Raw genomic sequence first — 26,023 nt, forward strand, 5'->3', positions numbered from 1 at the left:
TTTTACTTTTCAAAACCTTTTACAATTACTTGCATTTCAAGTTCTTATCGCATTTAATATTTTCAAAACATAATAAATGTTCATTTCAATGATGAACATTCAAAACTTTCTTGAAATCAATGCACAAAACATGTCTCAGGATTTACTAGTTGATCCTTCAATCAATTAATTCAAACTAGCGCTTATTGCTTTCAAAAAGTAGTTTCTATTTTGAATTGTAATCAGTGTAAACAAAAATTGGCACGTCCAGTGAGATTGGTTTTTGTGCGTTTTATTGCTTTCAGAAAGTAGTTTCTATTTTGAATTTGTTTTTAAAACTGATGTTGGTTCAAGTTTTCTGCTAATCAAATCAACGGTTCAGGTTAAAAAAGAAAAAAAAATCAACGGTTCAGGTTAAAAAAGAAAAAAATTGAAAGAAACATGTAAACTCTTTGCTAATCATTCACCACTATCATCTCCTTATTCCTTGCTAATCAATCACGTCCATCTTCTTCTTCTTCTTCTTCCCTTACACAATTTCACTATTAGGATTCCTTGCTAATCATTCACCGCCGTCATCTCCTTGCAACTCGCCGCTGAAATCAACTCTCCGTCTGTCTCAACACCATTCTCCGCCATCACCTCTCTTTGTCACTACCAGCACCGCTCGCTGTCACCCTCTCTATCCGTTTCGCCGTCGTCGCCGTCATTTTCACAGTTTCAGTTTAACGGTAAATGGTGATTGATACATTAGTGATTTGATACATTAAAATGTTAATAATTTGATACATTAGTTTCACTATAATATTTTGATACATTAGTTTCACTATAATATTTTGTTCTTCTTCACATTCTTAGTTAAAATGTTAATAATATGTTTACAAATGTTGGTATAACATGTTATTACGATGTACATGTTTAAAATATTGATTTCACTATAATATTGGTTTCTGCTATAATATTGGTTTCACTATAATATTAGTTTCACTATAATATTTTGTTCTTCTTCACATTCTTAGTGATTTGATACATTAAAATGTTAATAATTTCACTGTCTCCTCCTCTTCTTCTTCTTTCCCAGGAAATTACCAAAGAATCTGAACAGTGAAATTGTCAGTACCAGCACCGCTCGCTGTCTCCCTCTCTATCCGTTTCGCCGTTGTCGCCGTCATTTTCACAGTCAGTGTTACGGTAAATGGTGATTTGATACATTAGTGATTTGATACATTAAAATGTTAATAATTTGATACATTAGTTTCACTATAATAATTTGATACATTAGTTTCACTATAATATTTTGTTCTTCTTCACATTCTTAGTTAAAATGTTAATAATATGTTTACAAATGTTGGTATAATATGTCATTACGATGTACATGTTTAAAATATTGATTTCACTATAATATTGGTTTCTGCTATAATATTGGTTTCACTATAATATTAGTTTCACTATAATATTGGTTTCTGCTATATACTAACATGAAGAAGACTATACTTTTACAGATAACATGAATTCATCATCAATTTCGGTAGTCGATTGTGTCGATAAATGGGTGAACAATATCCATGAACAAAATGTGCAACCTGGGCAAGACAGTATTGTCGATAGCGAACCATACTTGGAAATGAAGTTTGACTCTGAGGCAGCTGCTTATGATTTTTATAATGAGTACAGTAAAAAACTTGGATTTGGTATTCGCAAAGAATATGTAAACAAAAGCAAAAAGGATGGAGTCTTAACTTCAAGAAAATTCACATGCTTCAAAGAGGGCATACGAGGTGTTGACAAAAGACGTCAGCCGACGGGGGAGCGCAATAGAGCAGAAACTAGAACGGACTGCCAAGCGCGTATGGTTATTCGACTTGATCGGAAGATAGGGAAATATAAGGTTGTTGACTTTGTAGCTAAACACAACCACCCTCTTCAGCCACAAAAGTATGTTCACATGATTCGCTCTCATCGGCGCATATTTGAGGTACAAGCATCACAAATTGTATTGGGGGATCAATCTGGATTAAGACCAAAAGGTTTACATGAATATATATCAAAGCAAGCTGGTGGGTTAGAGACAGTTGGTTTTACAAAACAAGACCTTAAGAATTACCTTCGAACCAAAAGGATGCATTCACTAAAGTTTGGTGAAGTGGGTGCCTTGATTAAGTATTTCAAACATGAAAGTGAAAATCCCTCATTCTTCTATGATTTTCAAATGGATGTTGATGATGAAATAACAAATATATTTTGGGCTGATGCACAAATGATAAATGATTATGGGTATTTTGGTGATGTCATCACTTTTGATACCACGTATAAGACAAATAAGGATTATCGGCCATTGGGAGTATTTGTAGGACTTAATAATCACAGGCAAACAATCATTTTCGGGGCAGCATTGTTATATGATGAAACAATCCCTTCTTTTCAGTGGTTATTTGAAACTTTTCTCAAAGCAATGGGTGGAGCAAAGCCTAAAACAATTCAAACAGATCAAGATGCCGCAATGGCGAAAGCTATTTCTTTAGTTATGCCGGAAACATTTCATGGACTGTGCACTTGGCATATAAGACAAAATGCTATAAGGCATGTGAACCATCTATATCAAAAGAGTTCACAATTTGGTAAGGATTTTGAAGCATGCATAGATCTACACGAAGAGGAAGGTGAATTTTTACAAGCATGGAGTTCTTTACTTGTTGAGTATAATGTTTCAGAAGGTTCGTGGTTGCATACGATTTTTCAATTGAAGGAAAAATGGGCATGGACTTATGTTCGGAAAACATTCACAGCGGGTATGAGGTCTACTCAGTTAAGTGAGAGTTTTAATGCTGATTTGAAAAACTATTTGAAGTCGGATTTAAATTTGGTACAATTTTTTACACACTTTAAAAGGGCTGTCAATGGTAGACGAAACAATGAGTCAGAAGAGGAATATGCGTCAAGACATAAGTTGCCTAGATTGATGAACAAGGCACGTATGCTTGTACAAGCTGGAAAAGTTTACACTCCAAAAATATTTGAGGAATTCCAAGCGGAATATCAGGAATATCAAGACACTTGCATAAAAGAGGTGAAAGAAGGTTTGTATGTTGTTACAAATTATGATAATGCAAAAGAGAGGATGGTGATGGGAAATATTCAGGAACAAGGAGTTTCTTGTGATTGTCGTAAATTTGAGACGCATGGAATCTTATGTAGTCATGCTCTGAAAGTCTTAGATGTCATGAATATTAAGTTAATTCCTGAACACTATATACTAAAGAGATGGACAGGAGATGCAAGGTTGGGAAGTAATAAAGATTGGCAAGGGAAACATGTTGAATTAGACGTAAAAGCCGATTTCATGAAGCGATACAATGAGTTATGTCCTCGAATGATTAAGCTGATCAACAAAGCTTCAGTTGATCATGAAACTTACACATTTTTGTCCAAAGTTTCTGAAGAGTCCAACAAAATAATCGATGATATATTGGAAAAAAAGCATGTGGACAAAGAAGCAAGTGGAGTGGTTCATGTATCCATATCAATTGCAAATGATGAAATTGAGAACAATGTGGACACTGTTGGTGGGGCAGCCGGCATAAAGAAGCGAGATTGTTCACATAAGAAGAAAAAACGAGCTAAATCTTGGGTTGAGAGATTAGATAGAAAGAGAAAGACATGCTTATCATCAAACAAAAAAAGACAGTCGTCGCATGTAAGTTTATCATCAATTTATATAATTTTAGACATATTTATCATTTATTTAACTTTTCTTATATTATGATGCAGCAGCAAGCAATGTTATCACAATCCAGTCAAGTTGATACGTCGAGACTTGAAGCTATGTTGACACCATCAGACCAAGTTGACACATTGGGTCTTCAACATCAAGCAACAAGTCAATTTGGCACATTGGGATTTCAAGGCTTGTTGACACCATCAAGCCAAGTTGACACATTAGGTCTTCAACATCAAGCAACAAGTCAATTTGGCACATTGGGATTTCAAGGCATGTTGACACATTCAAGTCCAGTTGACATATCAGGACTTCGCAATTTCTTTTAGACTTATTTTGTATGGCTTTTGATGCAGCTGAATTTTATTACTTTATAATCCAGATTTTGTAGCAGATTTGTGTTACTTTATAATGCAGACTTTTGTTACTTTATAATCCAGATTTTGTAGCAGATTTGTGTTACTTTATAATGGAGATTTTTGTTACTTTATAATGTTGTTACTAAGTAATGCCGAGTTTTGCGCACAAAGCTCTGTCCCAGGCCAAAACCTCATATGCAGCAGCCCTTCGCAAACCAATAGCTAGACACTTAATAGCTTTATAGTAATTACAATTCAATACAACTTGTATCAATTCTTGTATGATACTGTGTTCCTGTACATCATCTGGTATATTATTATTACAATTGTTAATTTTTCTTTATTATAACAATGTAGCAGTACATCATCTGGTATATTATTATTATTACAATTGCTAAAATTACAGTCTAAAATTGAAAGTTAAAATTACAGCTACAATTGATTATTACAACAAAACATCCTAAAGTTGAAACATAATCGCTCATGGCACTCGTTTGTCCTAAAACTGAAGTTGGTAATAATGGTGAAAATGACGGCGAGCTGCGATGGAGAGAAAGAGTGAGCGCTGCGAAGAGGAACAACGAGCAAACCATGTGGTATCAAAACTTTGGCGGCGAACAAATCGAAGTAAAAGCCGGCGGCGTAGTAACCGTGTCTTTTTCTTGCTCTCTTGCTGCAAATTTTTAATGTTGTTGAAATCACTAATGTATCAATCACCATTTACCGTTAAACTGAAACTGTGAAAATGACGGCGACGACGGCGAAACGGATAGAGAGGGTGACAGCGAGCGGTGCTGGTAGTGACAAAGAGAGGTGATGGCGGAGAATGGTGTTGAGACAGACGGAGAGTTGATTAGCAAGGAATCCTAATAGTGAAATTGTGTAAGGGAAGAAGAAGATGGACGTGATTGATTAGCAAGGAATAAGGAATAAGGAGATGATAGTGGTGAATGATTAGTGTCAAATTTGCATCGTCCACGCTTCAGGCCCATTGGGCCTGAGCGTGAGGGGGTGTGTTGGATATTCCGCCTTCATTGCGGTCCACCCCCATCTGCCTAATTGCGGCAATTGGGTTGCCTTCATTGCAGCCTCCAACACCTTCATTGTGTTGGGTGTGAAGGGGTGGATTTAGTCCCACATTGCTAAGAGATATGGCCTGTGTAGCGTTTATATAGCTTAGGCAACCCTCACCTTACAAGCCGGTTTTGTAGGGATGAGTTAGGCCTAATATAAAATCTGACAATTAGCAAAGAGTTTACATGTTTCTTTCAATTTTTTTCTTTTTTAACCTGAACCGTTGATTTGTTTTATTGCCACATGTCACAGATCTAGGAAACTAATGAAGGAAAAGGAGGATATACTAATGGAGCTGATCTCAACTCATAAACTTGTGTGTTTTAATAGTGTATGCATTTAAGAAGTGGTAGATTACTTCCAGAAATGGTGCGACCACCCCCTCAAAAAGCATCCACAAATAATAATTCCACAAATGTCAATTCGAGTTCTAATAACTGGATCCCAAAAAGGCAACCAACACAAGCGTCTACTATTGACGCTACTATTAATTCAACCATGGGTCGACTAGACCCGCATTTATTTCGAGTACACTTGGTGGAAATGGTTCCTCTTCCATGACAGGGACGACACAGTCTTCCTCAACCATGTCTCCCACTAATACTAATACATTGGGGGGGAATACTCAGGGAATGCCTAGTGATTTTAGGAGTCCTCCTAGAACACAATTACAATTCCTAAATAATCCTATTTGTGGGATGCCGCCACTATGATGGCTAGTTTGTATAATTACCAACAAATGGATAATCCAAACTCTGGATTCTCTCCATCAACATCAAGGGTAGGAAATAGGGCAATTCCTCAAGCCCTAAATTCTTCATCCGTTTTATCCTTAAGACAACAAATGGATGAAAGTAACCATAAAATGGTTAATACGCTGACATCACAATTACGAACTGTGTTCAATCCTTTGATTAATAATACAAATGATAGTTACCAATTGCTAGCAAGTCAAATGGGTCGAATTGCAGATTTCTTTGGCGCTCCCCAAATGCCTAATCAACAATTTCGACCAATTCAAAATCAAGTACCTATTCAAAACCAAAATGTGCCTGAAAATATTGGGGCTCCTGTAAATCAAGGACACTCACAAGTAGTGGTTCAAGAAGAACCACCAGCCCAAGTAGTGGTTGAACAAATCCCAAACCAAGGTGTAGTTTTGGTTAACATAAATCTAAATGCTGAAGTTGTTAGAAATGTGCAACAAAATAATTTTGCTGGGCAAAATAATTTGGCCTATTTGGTCGAAACAATACTTGCGCAGAATGGCCTTAATATGGGTTTACATAGGCCTGACTTTGTATCAGCATTATTTGAATGCGTACTTCAAACTGAATTACCAAGGGGTTGGAAAATCCCTAAAATCACAAAGTTTGCTGGAGATACTGGTGAATCTACTGTTGAACATGTTGCTAGATATTTGACAGAGGCCGGAGATTTAGGCTCTGTTTGGTAACACAAATAAGCTAGCTTATAGCTTATTATATGAGCTTATAAGCTTGTTTCAAAAAATTAGAGGTGTTTGGTAACAAGCTTTTTGTACTAGCTTATAGCTTTTTTTCAGATGCTATTTCAAGTAGCATTTGAGCTTATAGCTTATAGCTTTTTACACTTTATTCCATTTTTACCCTTTAATTTAATAACCACCCACTCTAAAAAATAAACTACCCACTATCAGTTATGTAATTTTATATTTAATAACCACTTTAAAAGCTAATTTTACCAAACACTTTAATTTTAATAAGCTAGCTTTTCAGCTATCAGCTAGCTTATAGCTTATTTTTACCAAACAGACCCTTAGCGAACAATGAGAATCTAAGGATGAAATACTTCCCTAATTCTTTAACTAAAAATGTCTTTACATGTTCACTACACTTCCTCCACATTCGATTCACAATTGAACTCAATTAGAAAGGGTTTTCCATGAACAATTTTACATGGGACAATCCAAAATTAGCCTCAAGGAATTGGCTAGTGTAAGGCGTAAAACACATGAGTCCATTGATGATTATTTGAATAGATTCAGACTCCTCAAGGCCAGATGTTTTACTCAAGTGCCTGAACATGAGTTAGTCGAAATGATTGCTGGTGGCCTCGATTATTCTATTCGAAAGAAATTAGATACTCGGTACTTGAGAGATATGGCGCAATTAGAAGATAGAGTTCGACAAGTCGAACGCCTTAAGGCTGAAAAGGCTAGAACATCTAAGTTTCATAAAAAATAAAAAGTTGCTTATGTTGAAACTATTGATGATGAATACGATATCAATTACGCAAATATCGAAGATATTGAGGTTAACGTGGCAGAATTAAATTAAGGACCTCCTTATACATGTAAATTGCTAAGGCCTTTGAATGGAAAAAAAAATCCAATCGAACCCAAAAATGATAAATATGTTGCAAAAAACCTATACTTTTGACATTACTAAATGTGATGAAATATTTGATTTGTTGGTTACTGATGGCCAAATTGTTGTGCCAAAAAATTTAAAAGTACCACCAATAGAACAAAGAAAGAAAAGAGGTTATTGCAAGTTTCATAATTATTTGGGTCATAAAACATCTCAATGTATTCTTTTCGGGGACATAGTGCAAAAGGCCCTCAATGAAGGACGACTGAAGTTTGATGAAAAAACCAAGCCTCGGATGAAAATTGATTCAGATCCTTTACAAGTGACTAAAGCATCATATGTGGAACCATTCGAATGCTTAATGGTTGAGGCCATGGAAGCAACTTCAATGCAGGCGGTTACTGAGGAAGAGTATGCTGAAAAGATCAAAGTTGTATATCCTCATGCTGAAGAGGAATTGATTGATTTCCTTAACAGGTGTCAGCTTAATAATAAGGAAGTTATGCCTTGTACTCTATGCAGTGCTGTTTGCGACAAAGAGGCTATTGCAGGCCTTAAAAATTATGTTCCTTATGTTAAGAACAAAGGTAAATGGCCAAACCAAGGGCCAAATAAAGATAAGGCAATTGCTCAAGTTCCAACGATCCATCAGAGGTTGGGTCGAAAGAACACATTTGTCCCATCGAATCGAATTCCAGTGAACCAATGGGCACATGGAAGACATGCTGCTTTCAGTAACAAAGTTAAGGAAAAAGGGAGTTCGAGCAAGGCAGATCAGAACAACTCTTCTGAAGCCAAAAAATACTCTTATAGAAATAACTATATGGGTAAAAATCCTATGACTAGGACACAATGGCATAGATTTCAACGCTAAAAGAAACAGGCTAACCAAAATGCCCAAACTAGGGTCAAAACTGTTGTTGTCAAACCAATCGAAGTGGCCAGGTGGCCATTGAAAGAAAGAATAGCTCCTCCTCCTAGTCTTCCACCCAAAACTGGAAATGTAGATGCTGAAGATGAACTTATGGATGACGATTTGCTTGATTCAGAGCCAGACTTTGATGTCATCTGTAATGTGGTGTCCATTTTACCACGTGAGTATGATGTTTGGTCATAGGTAACTGATCGAGAAGAGGAGTTTGAAGAACCCGAGTTGGCTGATTTTAAGCCAGTATGTTAATATGTCATGGATAATGCTGTCTTGAGGAACAGTAAGCCAGGCTTGTCATCAGGTTTTTCGAAAATGGCTTGTCATCTAGTTGAGGTTTTCCATTTTCCTGTAACTAGCTGTTGGTACACCTATTTGTTATAGCTAATGGCTTATCTGCATTACTAACCAAAAGTTCAAAAGAAAGAGCTCTCTTCTCACTATATATGTTTGGTAGTCATTATTATTTATTTTCATCTCCTCACCAACATCATGGAGAACAAATTCTATTTCAGGTAGAATCAGGGTGATGTCCATTACAACAACAACAAAAAAAAAAAACACTTGCCCTCTTTGTTAGAGCTCACTCTATTTTTCTTTACTGCTGCCACCACGTACCACCCTCGACGACTGATTTGGAAAAGATTCCATTCTCGTACCGCCAAGGACACCTGTCCCCACATTCAGCCCCACGTCAGATCTCAAGAACTTGTCGCCGTTAAGTACTTCCTTAGTGTCGATAAGGTAACAAGGCAATGGAAACCACACTGACGGAGTCGACAGCAGATTGAATTGACGTGGTGTCTATGGATGCCGTTGCCGGTGGCTTCAAAGTTGGTTACATAAACAGAAATGAGATGGGTTAGGATGGTGTGATGAGGCAAGGAGTGATTGGGTGAGAGTGATTAAGTAGACTTGTTAGAAGGAATGGGAGAGATTTATGGTGTTGTGGGTGTAGATAAAATCTTCTAAAACCCATTAATCAAATGACAGGGGATTTTGTGCAATGTGCACATTAGACGTTGCCTATGTTTAGGAGTATAAAAAAAAGGTTGAGCCAAGATGGGTAAACATTTTAACCCATTATTTTAGGCGAACAAAATGGGATTTTGGACTCTACCACTCAAATTGGCACAGCCCGCTTAACTCATTGAAATACAGAACAATGATGGGGCGGACCTGGTTGGCCGGCCAAATCTGTTTAAAAATCTCTTTTTTAAGCTATTATTTTACCCTGCTTAGTTCTTTTTCTTCAGGCTATAAGCACATTTTCTTGCTACAACCTAGTAAATTTATGTTTTATTGCTTTGGCAATGATTGTTGGATTAAGTTCAATTTTAATATACTAATTTTGAAGTGTTTTTTTTTTCTATTTAGATGGATCGCCACACCTAAAAATCAAAACATTTAATTTACTTTGAATTGTTATTGTTATTTTGAATGGTCAACCCGTCGAGTGGTGGGGCAAGATACAACTCAACTACTAAGTTGACCGATGAGCGAGACAAAACAAGATGAGTCGGCCCGTTTTACCATCCTAGAGATTTTGCCTAAATCATTGGACCTTCAACATTTCCCCCTTCTGTTTTCGAGACTAAGAGTGACATCCGTCTACTCTGCAGCATGAGAAGGCATATTAGATTCTGTTATATATTTACATATTGGGTGACTATGAATGACATCCATCTACTCTCCAGCGTGAGGGGGCATACTAGATTAGATTAAGACCCTTGTACACAAATAATTTTTAATCAATAAAGATCTAAGCTCATTTTTATCATTTCCCATTTCCTCTCATTTGTTTTAGCTCAAGTTGAAGTTAATCATCAGTACTGTAGCATTTGACTAACTAACCTATGCCTAATATTCATTTGTTGGTAGTAAGTAGCTTACTATATACTATAAAACTAAGTCTAGGTTTGTCGGTAGAACAATAACAGAAATATATACACTAGTGTAACAAAATGATTTTCATTTTATCAAAAATTTAATCTTTCTTCTCTAGATATTTATATTTCTTGATACAATTTATTGTTCATACTACACTATTTTCTTGTTCAACTTTAATGAGGATTGTATTTCATATCATTATTAGAAGCCAAATTTCTTCTACAGTTCTACCGCTCCAACAAGTTCCTAATGATTTTGTTTAGAATCACTAATTTAATGAGCTACATCAAGATAAGTTCAAAGATAAACTAACTATACACCTGTGTAGTAACTTGTAGTGCACTACAATGAATTAATTACCATCATTACCCTATTTCAATTCCAATCACAAGTTAAAACAGGAAAGATACAACAAGTTACATTAATTATTTCACTCTACAGTGATCTTGTAAATAAAAGATTACACCAAGGCAATTCAATCCTACAAAAACATATATTTCCAGACAAACCTAATAATGTTATCATGCACGGATTAAGGGAAATTGAGGTGCAACAATTATATGTATTCAATGAAAATTAAAATCAAACAGTTGGTTTGCGTTGGAATCCCGTACCAGGATCAACATCATCGTCGCCGGGGAAAACCTCAAGCCCAGTAACAACAGCCTCACGAGGACCACGACGACACCTCTGCTCCATTTCCTGCACAGCATCAGGGCTACCGGAGAACACAGCCTCCACAGAACCATCTCTCCGGTTCCGAACCCATCCTTTAAGCCCCAATTCTCTAGCATTGTCCACTGTCCAGTTCCTGTAAAATACTCCCTGCACCCTCCCCTTTATCACCACCCTCTCCTACAAAACATAAACAAATTAATAAATTAACTAATCACCATAAATAAACTAATTAAATAAATTTCAAGCAATTTGCCTCTGTGATACGCACCGTTTTGGTTGAAGAGGAATCTTGAGAACTCGCCATAACGGAAAGTGAACGTGGAAGAGGAAATTGAAGAGAAGAGGTGTTATTGCTACAACGGAAATGGAAGATTCTAGAAACAGTGTTGTAATTTGCAATAGAATTGCTCAAATACGCAACGAATCTTGGTCGCTGCTGAATCACTCTAATAGTGGTTGATGCCATTGCCAATGTGATTGCCATAGATATCAATAAAACTGAAAACAGTTGAGGAGGATACGATAGTAAATTAGTAATAGTATCTTCTTAGAATACTGGGCCTTGGTTTGGGCCACAAAAGGCCCATAGTTATATTTATAATATTGGACATTCTTTGTCTAACTTAGGTGAAAATGGCGAGGAGGTTTGTTTTGAGAGTGTATGTAGCGGCGAAGCACATGACGGCGAATGTGGTGGATTGGAATGAGAGGAGGGTGGTGGCGAGTGCATCAACGGTGGAGAAATCGATAAGTGATGCGTTCGAGTTGGGGAAGAACTGTAACGCGAAAGCGGCGGCGTCTGTTGGTGAGGTGTTGGCTATGCGGCTGAAGACGGAGGAGCCGGAAATTGGACTTGGAAGTGGGGTCCACATGGATGTTGAGAAAGAGATTGAAAAGAAGAGTGTTGATACTGGACCTGAGGTTTGGGCTGTTGTTGATGCTTTGAGGAAGAGAGGTGTTAAGGTCCTCGTTCACAATGAACATGGTGTAGTAGGGTCAAAGTTGTAAATTGCTCTTAATTTATTTTTTTATAATTTATTTTTTTACAAAAGAAGAGTGTTGGCCAAGTTTCTTGTGTTTGAGCGTGTAGAATGCATAAGAAAAATGGAGAAAATGCACATTTGTATGTTCTTTCTTGTATTTGATGTGAATCTGCAATACATTATGGTTTGGATAGCTATACTATGACATGTCTAACTAAAAATACACATCATTTTGAAAAATATTTGGCAATAGGTTTTGGTTTGACCTTTGTAAAGATGGCTTGTTTGAAGAAGCATTTGTTTTGCTGTCGGAAATGGAAGATAAAGGCCGCTTTCCTGATGCCTTCAATATTGAAATAATGATTTCTACTCTCTTTGAAAGAGGTGAGAATGATAAAGAGAGAAACTTCTTCATGAAATGATTGTTAGAGGCCTGCTATAAGAGTAATAAGAGCAAATATAGGTATGTCGCTTTCTAGTTATACATTGTTATTTTGAATTTTAATGTTAATCATAGCGTCATTAATTTACTTGTTTTGAATTTTATAGTCCGTTTGGTTCTATGAAAAGAAAAGAAAGTGGGAGGAAAGAAAATTACTCAAACCAATACATGAATTTAGACCACTTTAGTCCAAGTTCATGCATCGATTTACGTCCCACTTTTTGTCCATAGAACCAAATGATAATCTTCGTTAAAAGATTGCTTATCAGTTATTTGTTTGCTGTTATTAATATACTGTGGTAATAGTGATAGTTGCATTTTCTGTTTTCTATATTAGTACACCTGATTGTATATTGGTAATTGTTCAATGCCCTTTATATGTGGCGATAGAAAAACCAGAGTTACCAGATATCTTGATTGTACAATCTCGATATCGCATAATTTCTGTGTTTCATTGAAAACGTGATAGTATTGTAGATATTAAATTCTTATATGTGGATCCAAGGAGCTGAGATTTGAAATGGTCTTGTTGCTAGTTGCTACTGATTTTTTATTTATCTAATGTTTATAATTAATCAGGGCTTAAGTGTTAGTTTATTAGGATAGCCGTCCAATCTTTCTAAGCATCGAGCCTTTTCTTTTCTCCGCTCCCTTTATGATTATGCCGTTTTCCTATTTTCAGTAATAGAAAAACCAGCAGTAAGACCAAACTTAGAGTGAGCAACAGTAATGCCTTGATTTCATAAATTCTTGTTCTTACGAGAATTGTCTGTCTAAACTCAGTAGGAGTATATGTCTGCATGGGATTGGAATGGAAGGGTTAAATGCGTGTTTGATGCAGATTATCTGTGATAAGGAATAAAATGATCAGAATTTAAATGTGTGTTTGATGCAGATTATCTGTGATAAGGAATAAAATGATCAGAATTTAAATGTGAATTATGATTCTGCTGTAAAATTTGATGTCGTCATATTTTGAGTGGTTCAATTGGCATGAAATTGATTTTCCGACATGTACTGCATTACTTCAAGATTTTGATAGTAAAATTACACTATGCTTCACAACATTTTTATATATATTGCCTATGTACATTGCTTTTAGGCAAGTTGATCAATTCTCATGATGAAGCACATTACTCATCTTCTGAATACTCTCTTTTCTGTTTTCATGCTTTTTGCATATGCTTTCACATGTTATCATATTTTTTTCTCTGCAACTTTGATAGAGTATTTTTTTTTTTTTTTGGAGAAGTTAAATTAGCCCGCCCAAATTGGATAGAGTATCCTTTATGTATTGATTTTCTTATACTTTCAAATCTGATTCGAACTCTCACTGCAGATTCATCATGGCACACAACAATGGTGAAATTCTTGCTGATCCGGCTTTGAATCCGTATTTTGTACATCCTTAATGAGAATACAGGTGCTGTGATTGTGTCACAACATCTCAAGGGTGATAACTACCAATCTTGTAAAATTTATATTAATTCATATGACTAATCAAGTGATTATATGAACCTTCGCACTGTTTTGTAGTTTATGCTTGACTAGATTGTTTTGGTGAAGCCAAGTTATGCATATTACTTTGTTAATGTTGTTAAATATGCTTGGATCTCAACCCCAAAAGCTAGCTCAAAGGGTGAGGTTGCCCTTACATATTTATACACTTCACATCCCGGGAACCTAAGCAATGTGGGACTTCAAACAAATTCCAACAACACAAACTACATATTAGTCCTTAACCCGGCTCACATTGCTTAGGTTCCCGGGATGTGAAGTGTATAAATATGTAAGGGCAACCTCACCTTTTGAGCTAGCTTTTGGGGTTGAGATCCAAGCATATTTAACATGGCATCAAGAGCTTGGTTTGATCCTCATTGAACAATTTGTAGCTTTCGCTGTTGAGTAAATTTGGGAATGTTTTCTGTTTGTTTTTTATTGTGGGATTTTTCTTCAATTGGTTGATTTCGGATGTTCCTCTGTTGGTTGTTGTAGTGGTTGTGTTGTCAAATTGAATTTGTGAATGAGATTTGCCTTGAATTTTGAAGATTAGTTTAATTAAAAAAAAAAAAAAGGAATTCGAGAATTTTAGGTTTGATTGTAGAAGTTGGTGGTTCTCTCATAATTTGCAATATTAGCTTGTTTATTTCTTTTACTCTGTGTGGTACTGTTTTTGTTTCGCAGTGCATGTATGCAGTAAGAGTGATTTGTGGAAATGTCAAGCATCTTGGAAGTTCAGCAAGTTGTGGCAAGTCGTGCAATGCGATCCCTTATTTTGCAATCTGGTTTGGCTTTTGGTTTTGGTTCTTTCTCTTTATTTTATTGTTTGATTCATTTTATGTTGGTTTGTATGACTTGATTTGGTTTCGTTTGGTTCAGTTTGATTTAGTTTCATTTGTTTGGTTCCATTAATTTGGAGATTTGTTTGAATAAATCAGTTTGGTGAGTTAAAATATTGCTCACAATTTGTTTGTTTGGTGAGGTAATACTCACAATTTGTTGGTTTGGTTTTGTTTGGTGAGTCAAGTGCTCACGTTTGATGAGTCAAGTATTCACAATTTGGTTGTTTGGTGAGTCACAATAGTATTCACAATTTGGTTGTTTGGTGAGTTAAATGCTCATAATTTGGTTTCTTCTGATTAATTGTCTTTCTAATGGTCTCTTTCTGATTGATTGCTTCCCCCCCTTTTGACTTGTTAGTTTGATTGGTATTCTCCCTCATTGACTTCTTCTGCTTATTTGGTTCTCTCTCTATTAGGTTCTTATCTTTGATCGTCTCTCTCTCTCTCTCTCTATTGTTTCTTCCAATTGATTGTATTGCACTTCTCTCTGTCAATTCTTTTGTTTGATTGCTTCTCTCTGATGTTTTCTTATGTCTGGTTGCTTCTCTCTCTAATGATTTCTCTTGTGTTGGATTGCTCCTCTCTATCTGTTCTTCTATTTTGGTTGCTTCTCTTTCTATTTACTGATTCTTCTGTTTGGTGGTTTGGTTCTTCTTTATGTTGGTTTGGATTAGTTTGTACTTTGTATGATTTGGTTCAGTTTGGATTGGAACAATTTGGTTTGGTAAAGTTTGGATTGGTTTGGATTTGGTTAGCTTGGATTGTATTGGATGATGAATTGGTTTGATTTGGTTTGTCTCTCTCTGATGATCTATTTATCTGATGGTTTCTCTCTTTGGATGCTACTTCTCTCTCGGATGATTACTCACTTTGGTTGCTTCTCTCAATTGGTTAGTTATTAGTTGGGTTGGTTTATTTTCTGGGTTAATTTGTAACAAGCTTAAAGCTTAGTAAGCTTTAGCTTGAGTGGTAGTGTTATAAGTTTATTTTATTTGTTAGATGTTTTTAGTATTTTGTTTGACAAACTCCCGATGCTTCTTGTTGATGCTTCATGAGTTTGAGGGTGGGTGTTAGATAATAAAATATTGGGCTTATGCTATTGGACCCATTAGGTTTATAGTTCAATAGGTTTTGCTATATAATAATCTCTTGTAACTCTATTTTATTAAGTAATGCTATTCTATTCTTATGTACCCTAGTAGCCTCCTTTTGTTCATTCTCTACTTTGTAACAAATGTCATGTGGTAAAATTTGGTTATAATTGTTAAATATCTATCTTTGTTGAATTTATATTAAAATAAATAAACTTCAAATTATGAAATTAACATACAAAATACTATTTCTTGTAGAATAAAAAACTCATAACTCATATAAATATAATATGATTTATTTAGCCAACTATATGAGACCAAGTGTATGCTAAATTTACCTTCGTTTAGTTTCAACGGGAGCTTAACTGAGCTTTGGTTCGGGTTCGCATTTTTTCTGATTTCAAAAGACGGGGATCGGGTGGATCATGACAACACTGATAGCCACCTTGAACCCACCGCGTTTGTATTAAAATCATATTTTTACATCTCCTAACCTTCTTTTTTTGCCTTTCAACAAACTCTAAATTACAATTTTCTTTTTAAGGAGAGCCTTAAATAATTCGTTTTCTCTATATTTATTTATTTTTTAAAATAAATTTAAAAGTTAAAATGATGTAGCTCTAAACCTTTACTCTCTTTTTTTTATTATTAAATAAAAAACAAAAATACAATACAAGTTGGATACCCGAAACCAATTGGGTATGACATTAGAATCGGGGTGGCACGAGGATACATGAATCCCATAAGGTTTGGGAATGGAGAAGACAAAATTCATTCCAGTTGTCACGACTATTCTCAAATAAGTTCTTGACTTCGTAGATATTTCAAAAAAAGTTTATTCTTTTAAACCATCAACTTTTTTTTTTTTTGAAGTATTTAAACCATCAAGTTGATCAATATTTTTGTTTTCACCCTCTGGTTCCAAGGGGAAGGGGTCCCTAGTAGTCTAGAGTTCAGGGCGAGTTTTGGCATCAAGTAGTTTCAGTCCCCTCACAATGCAGTTGCGGGGATCGAACCGTGCTCCTCCCTACCAAGTCCAGCACCAATCACTACTAAACCAATTAACATTCGGTAGTTGATCCATATATTTAACCACTTACTTATTGTAAAAAAAAAAAAAAAACATTAAATTTTTACAATTTACTATTAATTTGATATCTAACTTTATTCACTTACTATTAATTTAATTTTCAACTTATTCTATAAGACTAAAATGGATAAAATTTAATGGAGTCCTGAACTTTCTAAGAGAGGAATTTGATGGATAAAATCAGACCTATTTGAAAGTGTAATACAAACCTCCATACCCACCCAGAGCAATAATATTAGAGAGTATACTTTTTTTTACACTTACAAAAAATTGATGATAAACTATGAGAATGAAAAATAGATTCTAGGGACGAACCAGTAGAATCAAGTTTCGATGTAAAAATTCTAATGAATTGAATAGAATTTTATACAAATGAAAAATTATGTAAGAATAGGATAAAAGTTTCTTTTTAGAGAAAAAGATGTTCATCCATTGGTTGATTTTCAAATGAGGTCAAAACCTTTAAATACAAATGATGAAGCTAAAATAGAAAAATTGCATAAAATAAATTATTATTTAGGGTGCGTTTTTACGGATTAAAAAAATAGTGATTTTGATGTAAAATAATTTAGAGATTAGTTTTTAGAGATTTTTAGAAAAGTTGAATTTACTTTGTGTTTGTTTATTATAAGAAAAATCACTTTTTTTAAATAAAATAATATTTAGTTTGTTTGGATACAACTTATAAAAGTGATTTTTTTAATTACAAACAACTTTCTTCTTTTAACATTTATTTTCTCTCTCCTCTAAAAAAATCTATTATTTTATAAGCTACTCTAAGTAGCTTCTCATTTTTAGCTATTTTCTACTTATTTTTAGCTTCTGATTATTTTTTAAAAATCTGTAACAAACGGACACAAAACAATCAAAAGTAATTATTTTCATAAAAAAAAATGATTTTTTCTAAAATAAACTATAAGAAACGAACTCTTAAAATAAACTATAAAACATTAAAACTATAGTTAATTCCTGTAACAAACTACTTGTAACTAAGACGACGTCGTTGAGTTTGTGCGAGGCTATCTTCTACAACTGAACTTCACGCTACGAACAAGAAGAAGAAAATGTCCTCACTGTTTATGAGATTAACAAGGTTTCCTTCAAAACCCTTTCCTTTTACTTTCAGGTTATTCTCTCACTCTCACTTACTAATTAACAATGTTGATGATGCTGTTTACTCATTCAAAATCATGCTACAAATGCCTAATACCCCATGATCCATTATAGAATTTAACAAGATTTTAGGTTCCCTTGTTAAAATGAAGAATCATTACTCAACTGTTATTTCCCTTTCTCAAAAAATGGAATTTCATGGAATTAGGCCTAACATTATTACTATGTCCATTTTAATCAATTGTTATTGTCACATAGGTCAAATGACTTATGCCTTTTCTCTATTTGCAAACATTCTTAAGATGGGTTATCAGCCTAATGTCATAACTCATAATCTTGACAACCCTTATAAAAGGTCTTTGTCTTAATAATGAGATTCAGAAAGCATTGTACTTTCATGATGATATTATAGCAAAGGGATTTCAGTTGGACCGTGTTTGTTACGGGACATTGATCAATGGGTTGTGTAAAATGGGACATACAACACCTGCCCTCCAACTTTTGAGAAGACTCGAACAAGGATCAGTCAAGCCTGGTCTGATAATGTATACTACAATCATTGATAGCATGTGCAAAGATAAGCTTGTAGATGATGCTTGTGAATTGTTTTCTGAAATGGTTATCAAGGGAATTTCGCCTAATGTTGTCACTTACAATGCTCTAGTCTATGGTTTTTCTATTTTGAGTCAATTAAAACAAGTAGTTGTTTTGTTGAATGAAATGGTATCCAAAAACATCAACCCGAGTGTTTATACCTTTAATATATTGACAGATGCGTTTTGTAAGGAGGGAAAGATGAAAGAAGCTAAAAGTATGTTAGCTATGATGATGAAACAAGGTATGAAACCTGATGTAGTTACTTATAGTACTTTAATGGATGGGTTCTTCCTTCGTAATGAAGTGAGCAAGGCCAAATATATATTCAACACTATGGTCCAAAGGGGAATCATGCCCGATGTTAAGAGCTACAGTGTTATGATCAATGGGTTCTGTAAGAGTAAAATGGTGGATGAAGCCATCAATCTCTTTGAAGAAATGCATTTCAAAAATATGTTTCCCAATAGGGTAACTTACAGCACTCTTATTGATGGTTTGTGCAAATCAGGGAGAATTTCGTATGCTTGGGAGCTTGTTGACGAGATGAGTGACAGAGGTCAACAACCCGATGTGATCACTTACAATTCCTTCTTGCACACTTTGTGCAGAAAGCAGCATCTTGACAAGGCCATTTCGTTAGCCAAGAAAATTCAAGACCAGGGCATTCAACTTGATTTGTATACATATAATGTGCTTATTGATGGTCTGTGCAAAGGTGGAAGACTTAAGGATGCACAACATGTCTTTAAGGATCTTGTGATTAAAGGATACAATCTAGATGTTGTAACGTACACAACTATGATTTGTGGACTTTGTAATGAGGGCTTGTTTGAAGAAGCATTAGCTTTGTTGTCAAAAATGGAAGATAAGGGTTGCTTTCCTAGTGCTGTTACTTTTGAAAAAATGATTTGTGCACTCTTCGAAAATGGTGAGAATGATAAAGCAGAGAAACTTCTACGTGAAATGATTGTTAGAGGTCTACTAAAAGAGCAAAACTAGGTATGACCCTTTCTTGTTACACGTTATTTCGAACTTTTATGACAATCGGTCTTTTTTCCTTGATAGTTACACAATAAAAAGAGATGCACTTTGATCTAGGATCTTTAGTTTAGTTTTGACCAAAGTAATTTATTGTTTTGTTTAATTTGATATTTTATCCATTAAAATGGTTAATTTTGAAGTCTTGAAATGACTATCCTGTTTCATCTCGGTGCACTATTGATCCGCTTTAAGTCTTTAACTACTTTAATAGATTTTATCTGGTAATGGACATCGTCAGTGTTTGTAATAACAACAAACCATGCTTGCCTAGGTTGACATGATTAATTTTTTGGCAATCTGTACTTTAAGAGATTATCTAAAGAAAATAAAAAGAACTTAGGTTTAATCAGAAGACTCGAGTTCATTTTTAAATTTTAATTTTAAATAATGATACTTTAATCCTTTAATACCCAACCCATTCCCTCATCATATGAAATATAATTTGTAATGATGTAAATGTTAGTAGGAAAACTAGAAACAAGAGAATGCATAAGAAAAATGGAGAAAATGCACATTTCTATGTTCTTGCATTTGATGTGAATCTGCAATACATTATGGTTTGGGTAGCTATACTATGACAGGTCTAACTAACTCGGCACCTGTCTATTAAAATGCACATCATTTTGAAAAATATTTGGCAATATGTTATTATTTGGAAATATAAAACTATGAGTTTAATTGATATGCACCGACGGTGTAAAATAGTTTTGCACAATCGTCCAATAAACAACCATTATTTTGCCATGTCATATCAAGAAAGTGGGATGGAGTGGAGTGATGTGGCGGAAAACATGGTTGGTATTGGTTGACAGTGTAAAATTATTTTACACCGTCAGTGCATATCAATTAAATCCTATTATTACGCTTAAATATGTCATTAGTCCCTGCACTTGTATCATATTTTGGTATTGGTCCATACATTTTTTTTTGTTTGGTATTGGTCCTTACACTTTAAAAAAAATTTGCTTCAGGTCCCTGGGTTAGTCAACTGTTAAAAAAAATGTGAACAATAAGTTAGTGCCATGTAGCCCAATCATTTCATGCCATGTGGCGTTGTAAAAGGATTAATTTTGATATTCAATTAAATTGATTTATTATTTATTTAGGGTTAAATATGTTTTTGATCCCTATAGTTTTCCATAATTAATAATAATAAAATAAATTAATAATTAAGTGAATTAATAATTAAATTGAGTGATTTTTTTTTAATTATTTTTTTAATATTTAATTAATAATTAATAATTTAGTGAATTAATAATTAAATTGAAAAAAAGAAATTTTTTAATTAATAATTGATAATTTAGTTAATTAATAATTAAATTGAGAAAAAAATGAATTTAATTTAATTATCTAAATTATTAATTACAAATTTTTTTTTCTCAATTTAATTATTAATTAAAAAAATTGAAAAAAAAACACTGAAAATAAATTATAAAAAAAAATTGAAAAAAAATATAAAAAACTGATTGGTGAGGTGATAAGCCAATAAAAAACAAAAAATACTCACTCTATCGTGATTTATAAGCAAAATTTTACTTTTGAGATTCATTTAATAATGGATGTATTTGGTCTATAATATAGGCCAGATACATGAAGTGGAAGAAATAGTCACAAGAAAGGGGGGTTTGAATTGTGACCCTTTTAAAAATTAATCATGCAATCTACTAAATTGATCTCAAGTGTATACTTGGATAAATGTTAGTGAATTAAAAAGCAGGTTGTTCTAAGAACAATCTCAGCTGCGTGAGAATTTCAAAGTAATTGTAAATGAAGTGTTTCGTGTGATGCGTGTTTACAGAAAATAAAGAGTTAAAGGTTAGAGAGATTCACACACAAAGATTATACTGGTTCACCCAAATCCTGGGCTAGTCCAGTCCCCACGCCTGTGAGTTTTTCACTATGATCTTGAGATGCTACTGATCTCAAATACAAATCTTCTTTAATCTAAACCCAGATCAAAAACCTCTAATCACTACAAGCTTGATCTACCTCAACCTTACAAACTATAAAGAGGTAACACTCAATCAATAGTTACGTATTGACTTGAGCAATCTTCTTTTACAAAGGAGTTTGTTCCGGATCTAAGCTTATACAAAAACTCAAAACTAGTTTGAGAAGCTTATACAAATACACTCAATACACTCAGTAATATTGTGATCCAATAGGTTGATAGAGAGATGGAGTGTGAGTGGTAAAATTGCGAGACAAAGATACAACCACTTAAAACTGGGTTATGTTGAAAAGTGGTCTCTTGAGAAATTTGCTTGTAGAAACTCTAAGGGTTGTTTGAGAAGCAAATAGAAACACTCGGTAAACTCAGAAGTATGATGTGAATGAAGAGCCTGAGTTTGAGCGATGAAAGAAGAGCTTTATGACATGTAGACAAAAACAAGTAATTGATGATTTGTAGCTTTAACTCTTGCTCTTTCTCTTGGATTTGCATGCCTTTTATAGATTCAACCTTACGTGTGAGTCTTGGCCTTCAAGTATATCAGTTAGAGAGCAAAATATAGCCGTTACTCAGTGTCAAACATGCTTTAGACAGCTGCTGCAAAAATGCCAGATTCTCTGCTCATTCTTGAATCACTCTTGATCTGAGTTTTGCTTTGATTCAAAAGAGCCAAAAGAGTGTGAGCTATTGGCAAGTACAAATGAGTTGTTTCCTGCTTTCTTCCAATGTCAGAGGTCAGAATATAGCCGTTTGAAGCCTCAAAAAAAGAATCATGACAGTTGGAGGTGGTTTTGCAAAACTGTGTGCAGGAACATTCTTGAACCATTCTTTGGATATATCAGCAAGTGTGATGAAGCTTCATCCTTCTTTCCTTGTGATATGCAGCTGTTCAGTAGGCTTAAGGACACTTCAGAAATAGGTTTAGTTTGGGAATAAACCAGCTGGAAAAGTATCAAAGCATGTAGGACAAAAGTGTACTTGTTATGACAGTTGCATTGAAGAATGTTTCTTCTCAAGTACAATACAACTCATAGTTCAAAGAGTGTTGTTGCAAACTGATTAGCCTATGATATATGATCAGATATTTCAATTGGTTGATCAATACCATAAAAGATCATGAAAGATCAAACTCATAATCCTTTGCATGAATTATGACTACGAAAGCATATACTTAAAATTTCATCAAATGTTGTTGATCCCAAAAGAGATTATCTTCTGTAGAGATTTGATCCATAATTCTTTTGTAAAGTGCTTATTTATTTTGTCCAAAGTTGAATTATAAAATCAGAAAGCACTTAATCCAAAACGTGTTTATATTCAAAAGTGCAGTCTGTTTGTTAAAAATGTTCTCAGATCATTCTTGAAACAGTATCTCAAGATTTTCTTAAAGAGGAATTTTCATGTTGCTGCAAAACTTTCCACAATTCCTCATGATGTTTTGCACACATTGTTGCTTGTTCATTGAGTACTTTGATATGCTTTTAGTGGAGGCGTGAGAGTACTCATCATGAGGATTTATCATTTTCTAGCTTTAGACAATGATTAAAACTTTGATGCCTTGTGGTGCATAAGCTCCTTTGTAAATCCATGGAAAATCATTCTTAGATCATTCTTATCTTGAGAAGTTAAGATGAAACTTTGAGTAGGTTTTGAAGATCTTCAACATATGCATCATTTCCATTGATGTTAATTGTAGTAGTAAATCCTCAAAGTATGTAACAAAACTCAATGTGAGTTTTGACATTATTAGAATTTGAGAGGTCTATACTCAACTACAAAAGCTAGCTTGAGAGTTGAGGTTTACACTACACTTATAAAGGTTATCTTTACCATATCTCTAGCCAATGTGGGACTTCTAACACACCCCCTCACGTCCAGAACTGAACAAGCTGGAACGTGGGATCAACAACAACGGGTGGCCCAAATATGGGAGGTCTCCACAACAAACAACAAATGGATCTAGGATAGGCTCTGATACCATATTAGAATTTGGGAGGCCTATACTCAATCACAAAAGGTTAAATTTTATATTGGACTTAACTCATCCTCACAAAACCGGCTTGGAAGGTGAGGGTTGCCCAAGCTATATAAACGTTACACATGTCATATCTCTTAGCAATGTGGGACTAAATGCACCCCTTCACACCCAACACAATGAAGGTGTTGGAGGCTGCAATGAAGGCAACCCAAATGCCGCAATTAGGCGGATGGGGGCGGACCGCAATGAAGGCAGAATATCCAACACACCCCCTCATGCTCAGGCCCAATGGGCCTGAAGCGTGGGCGATACGGGAAGCCCAACAATAGATCTAGGATAGGCTCTGATACCATGTTAAATTTTATATTGGGCCTAACTCATCCTCACAAAACCGGCTTGGAAGGTGAGGGTTGCCCAAGCTATATAAACGTTACACATGCCATATCTCTTAGCAATGTGGGACTAAATGCACCCCTTCACACCCAACACAATGAAGGTGTTGGAGGCTGCATTTGGGTTTGGTTGCCTTCATTGCAGCCTCCAACACCTTCATTGTGTTGGGTGTGAAGGGGTGCATTTAGTCCCACATTGCTAAGAGATATGGCATGTGTAACGTTTATATAGCTTGGGAAACCCTCACCTTCCAAGCCGGTTTTGTGAGGATGAGTTAGGCCCAATATAAAATTTAACAGACATGATAACATCAAATATGTTCTTGTGTAGCTTGTGATGCAAGTATTTCCATCAACTATGATCTTCATATTCTTCCTTGAATCTTTAATACTCATTGTGAACCTTGTGGTGATGAGGAAGACTATTAACCATCAAACTTGCTTTCTTGCTTGAATCTTCAAATGAAACCTCTTATGATTCAAACATCCTTTAAAAATCTTCATGAAGCTTATGATGCTATTGTTATGATCATCTGATGCTACTCCGATTCTTTCATTGTTTGAGTATATAAAATGCACTTGTTGATGTGAGTGGCTTCTAGCTTGTCCACTTTTTTCATTACCTATCTTTCAACAAAAACTCAAGTGCAAACATCAGTAGATCACCATTCATAAAACTTAACATTTATTCCATAAGGTTTGTTGCCATTAAAACACTAAAATGGATTTTGCGTCAACAATACATTAGTTTTTCAATGAATTTCAAAAGTTGACTTTTGCTTATAATTAAGGATGGAGGGAGTACATATGTTAAACTCATATGGACGGCAGAGACTAAAACCATTGACTGATGAAACTTTAGGGACTAAAAAGTGTGAAAAAAAATCTTCAAGGATTAATGAAAACTATGGAAAACTATAGGGACCAAAAACATATTTAACCTAAAATAAATAATAAATCAATTTAATTATTTTATTTATTTGCATTTAAAAAATAACCCTTTTACTGTGCCACGTGGCATGAAATGATTTGGCCATGTGGCACTCCGTTACTTTTCACATTTTTTTTAACAGTTGACTAACTTGAGGGACCTAAAGCAAATAGTTTTTAAAGTGCAAGGACCAAAACCAAACAAAAAAAAGTGCAGGGACCAATAAAAATATGATATAAGTGCAGGGATTAATGACATATTTAAGCCAAACTATTATTGATTGGTACATATTATTTTACACTTGACTTATAGACAAATTGGTAATGAATTTATAGGTTGCAAACCAAGACCTGTATGTGATGTACCATGAAAGTGAACAGATATCTTGACTTCATGCAAGAAAGAGGCATGGTGTACCGTGTACGGCCCTCTGTCTGTCGCGTAGTTATAAAGAGAGAAACTTGAATGTTGCAAGAGGCATGGTGTAAGGCCCTCTATGGCTCTATCTCTTAATTGAATGCATTCATCTTTTCATATGAATTGTGAATTGAACTATAATTTTAGTTTTGCTTAAAATACATTTGAAGTGTTTGTAGTCTGTACCTGGTTTTGTTTATTGTATCGGAATAGTTAGTGGATTTGAGCTGTGTAAGCTGCCGCAGTATTGTTCACACTTGGTTGCTTGTTTTGAGTGTTTTAGGTGCAAGTACTATATGGCTGACCTTGTTTCCCCTGCTTTAGATTTTTGTCATATTCTATCAAACTTTTCACTGTGTTGAGTATTATTTGTGCTTAGCATCTTAATAAATTCTTCTGCGTAATGAAACATGAGATAAAGGGTTAAACTTGCTCCTTACTTTAGCATCAAATTTTTTTAACTAATTAAGACCGCAACTAATTGAGTAAGAATCTAAGTGAAAAGCTGTTGCACCTGAATCTTTCCTTGCACTTCCACTTCCACTTCATATCTGTGTATACATATATTTTGCATCTTTCCTTTTTGTGTCATCTTTGAATTTGTAACTTTCTACACTAGTCAATGTTAATTTAGTAGTGAATTGCCACTGTTTGCAGCTTAACTTGTGATTGTGACAGGAT

At 34.7% G+C, this 26,023-nt stretch overlaps 5 protein-coding genes across 8 annotated transcripts; 4 read left to right on the forward strand and 1 right to left on the reverse strand.

Annotated features, from left to right (window-relative positions):
- Nucleotides 1-1,486: 1,486 nt before the first annotated feature.
- On the forward strand, nucleotides 1,487-4,023 carry LOC123895462 (protein FAR1-RELATED SEQUENCE 5-like). The gene is made up of 2 exons (XM_045945822.1): nucleotides 1,487-3,673; nucleotides 3,748-4,023. The coding sequence occupies exons 1-2, from the start codon at nucleotides 1,487-1,489 to the stop codon at nucleotides 4,021-4,023; spliced, it is 2,463 nt and encodes an 820-aa protein (XP_045801778.1).
- A 1,816-nt stretch (nucleotides 4,024-5,839) lies between these two features.
- On the forward strand, nucleotides 5,840-7,352 carry LOC123895470. Its single transcript, XM_045945834.1, has 2 exons — nucleotides 5,840-6,579; nucleotides 7,085-7,352. The coding sequence occupies exons 1-2, from the start codon at nucleotides 5,840-5,842 to the stop codon at nucleotides 7,350-7,352; spliced, it is 1,008 nt and encodes a 335-aa protein (XP_045801790.1).
- A 3,296-nt stretch (nucleotides 7,353-10,648) lies between these two features.
- On the reverse strand, nucleotides 10,649-11,597 carry LOC123898556 (acylphosphatase). The gene is made up of 2 exons (XM_045949542.1): nucleotides 11,243-11,597; nucleotides 10,649-11,151 (listed from the first exon to the last, which is right to left on the reverse strand). Exons 1-2 carry the CDS (start codon nucleotides 11,456-11,458, stop codon nucleotides 10,879-10,881), a joined length of 489 nt encoding a protein of 162 aa, XP_045805498.1. The 5' UTR covers nucleotides 11,459-11,597; the 3' UTR covers nucleotides 10,649-10,878.
- On the forward strand, nucleotides 11,592-13,985 carry LOC123898564. 4 transcript variants are annotated; one of them, XR_006805349.1, is made up of 3 exons: nucleotides 11,809-11,937; nucleotides 12,211-12,420; nucleotides 13,739-13,985. XR_006805349.1 is itself a non-coding variant. In XM_045949568.1 (2 exons), the coding sequence occupies exons 1-2, from the start codon at nucleotides 11,608-11,610 to the stop codon at nucleotides 12,220-12,222; spliced, it is 342 nt and encodes a 113-aa protein (XP_045805524.1). In that variant the 5' UTR covers nucleotides 11,592-11,607; the 3' UTR covers nucleotides 12,223-13,410. The 4 variants fall into 4 exon arrangements, 3 of the variants coding, with proteins under 3 accessions (XP_045805524.1, XP_045805518.1, XP_045805510.1); XM_045949568.1 differs by lacking the exon at nucleotides 13,739-13,985 and having other exon boundaries at nucleotides 11,592-11,937; nucleotides 12,211-13,410; XM_045949562.1 differs by lacking the exons at nucleotides 12,211-12,420; nucleotides 13,739-13,985 and adding an exon at nucleotides 11,973-12,143 and having other exon boundaries at nucleotides 11,592-11,940.
- Nucleotides 13,986-18,365: 4,380 nt separating this feature from the next.
- On the forward strand, nucleotides 18,366-25,665 carry LOC123895480 (pentatricopeptide repeat-containing protein At1g62670, mitochondrial-like; the record flags this gene model as incomplete). The annotated part of the gene is made up of 2 exons (XM_045945845.1): nucleotides 18,366-19,631; nucleotides 25,261-25,665. A coding segment is annotated over one exon (1,266 nt), but the record flags the coding sequence as incomplete, so codon positions are not given.
- Between the last annotated feature and the right edge of the window lie 358 nt (nucleotides 25,666-26,023).

Source organism: Trifolium pratense, linkage group LG1 (genome assembly GCF_020283565.1).
Source record: "Trifolium pratense cultivar HEN17-A07 linkage group LG1, ARS_RC_1.1, whole genome shotgun sequence".
NCBI lineage: Eukaryota > Viridiplantae > Streptophyta > Magnoliopsida > Fabales > Fabaceae > Trifolium > Trifolium pratense.

Bases quoted from the DNA above. Each gene is read 5' to 3' on its own strand.
- LOC123895462 (XM_045945822.1), top strand. From the start codon at position 1,487: ATGAATTCATCATCAATTTCGGTAGTCGATTGTGTCGATAAATGGGTG. The intron at 3,674-3,747 runs GTAAGTTTATCA...ATTATGATGCAG, and splicing joins AAAAAAGACAGTCGTCGCAT to CAGCAAGCAATGTTATCACA.
- LOC123895470 (XM_045945834.1), top strand. From the start codon at position 5,840: ATGGCTAGTTTGTATAATTACCAACAAATGGATAATCCAAACTCTGGA. The intron at 6,580-7,084 runs GTAACACAAATA...ATCCAAAATTAG, and splicing joins GGAGATTTAGGCTCTGTTTG to CCTCAAGGAATTGGCTAGTG.
- LOC123898556 (XM_045949542.1), bottom strand. From the start codon at position 11,458: ATGGCAATCACATTGGCAATGGCATCAACCACTATTAGAGTGATTCAG. The intron at 11,152-11,242 runs GTGCGTATCACA...TATGTTTTGTAG, and splicing joins ATTCCTCTTCAACCAAAACG to GAGAGGGTGGTGATAAAGGG.
- LOC123898564 (XM_045949562.1), top strand. From the start codon at position 11,608: ATGGCGAGGAGGTTTGTTTTGAGAGTGTATGTAGCGGCGAAGCACATG. The intron at 11,941-11,972 runs CTCGTTCACAAT...TGTAGTAGGGTC, and splicing joins GGAAGAGAGGTGTTAAGGTC to AAAGTTGTAAATTGCTCTTA.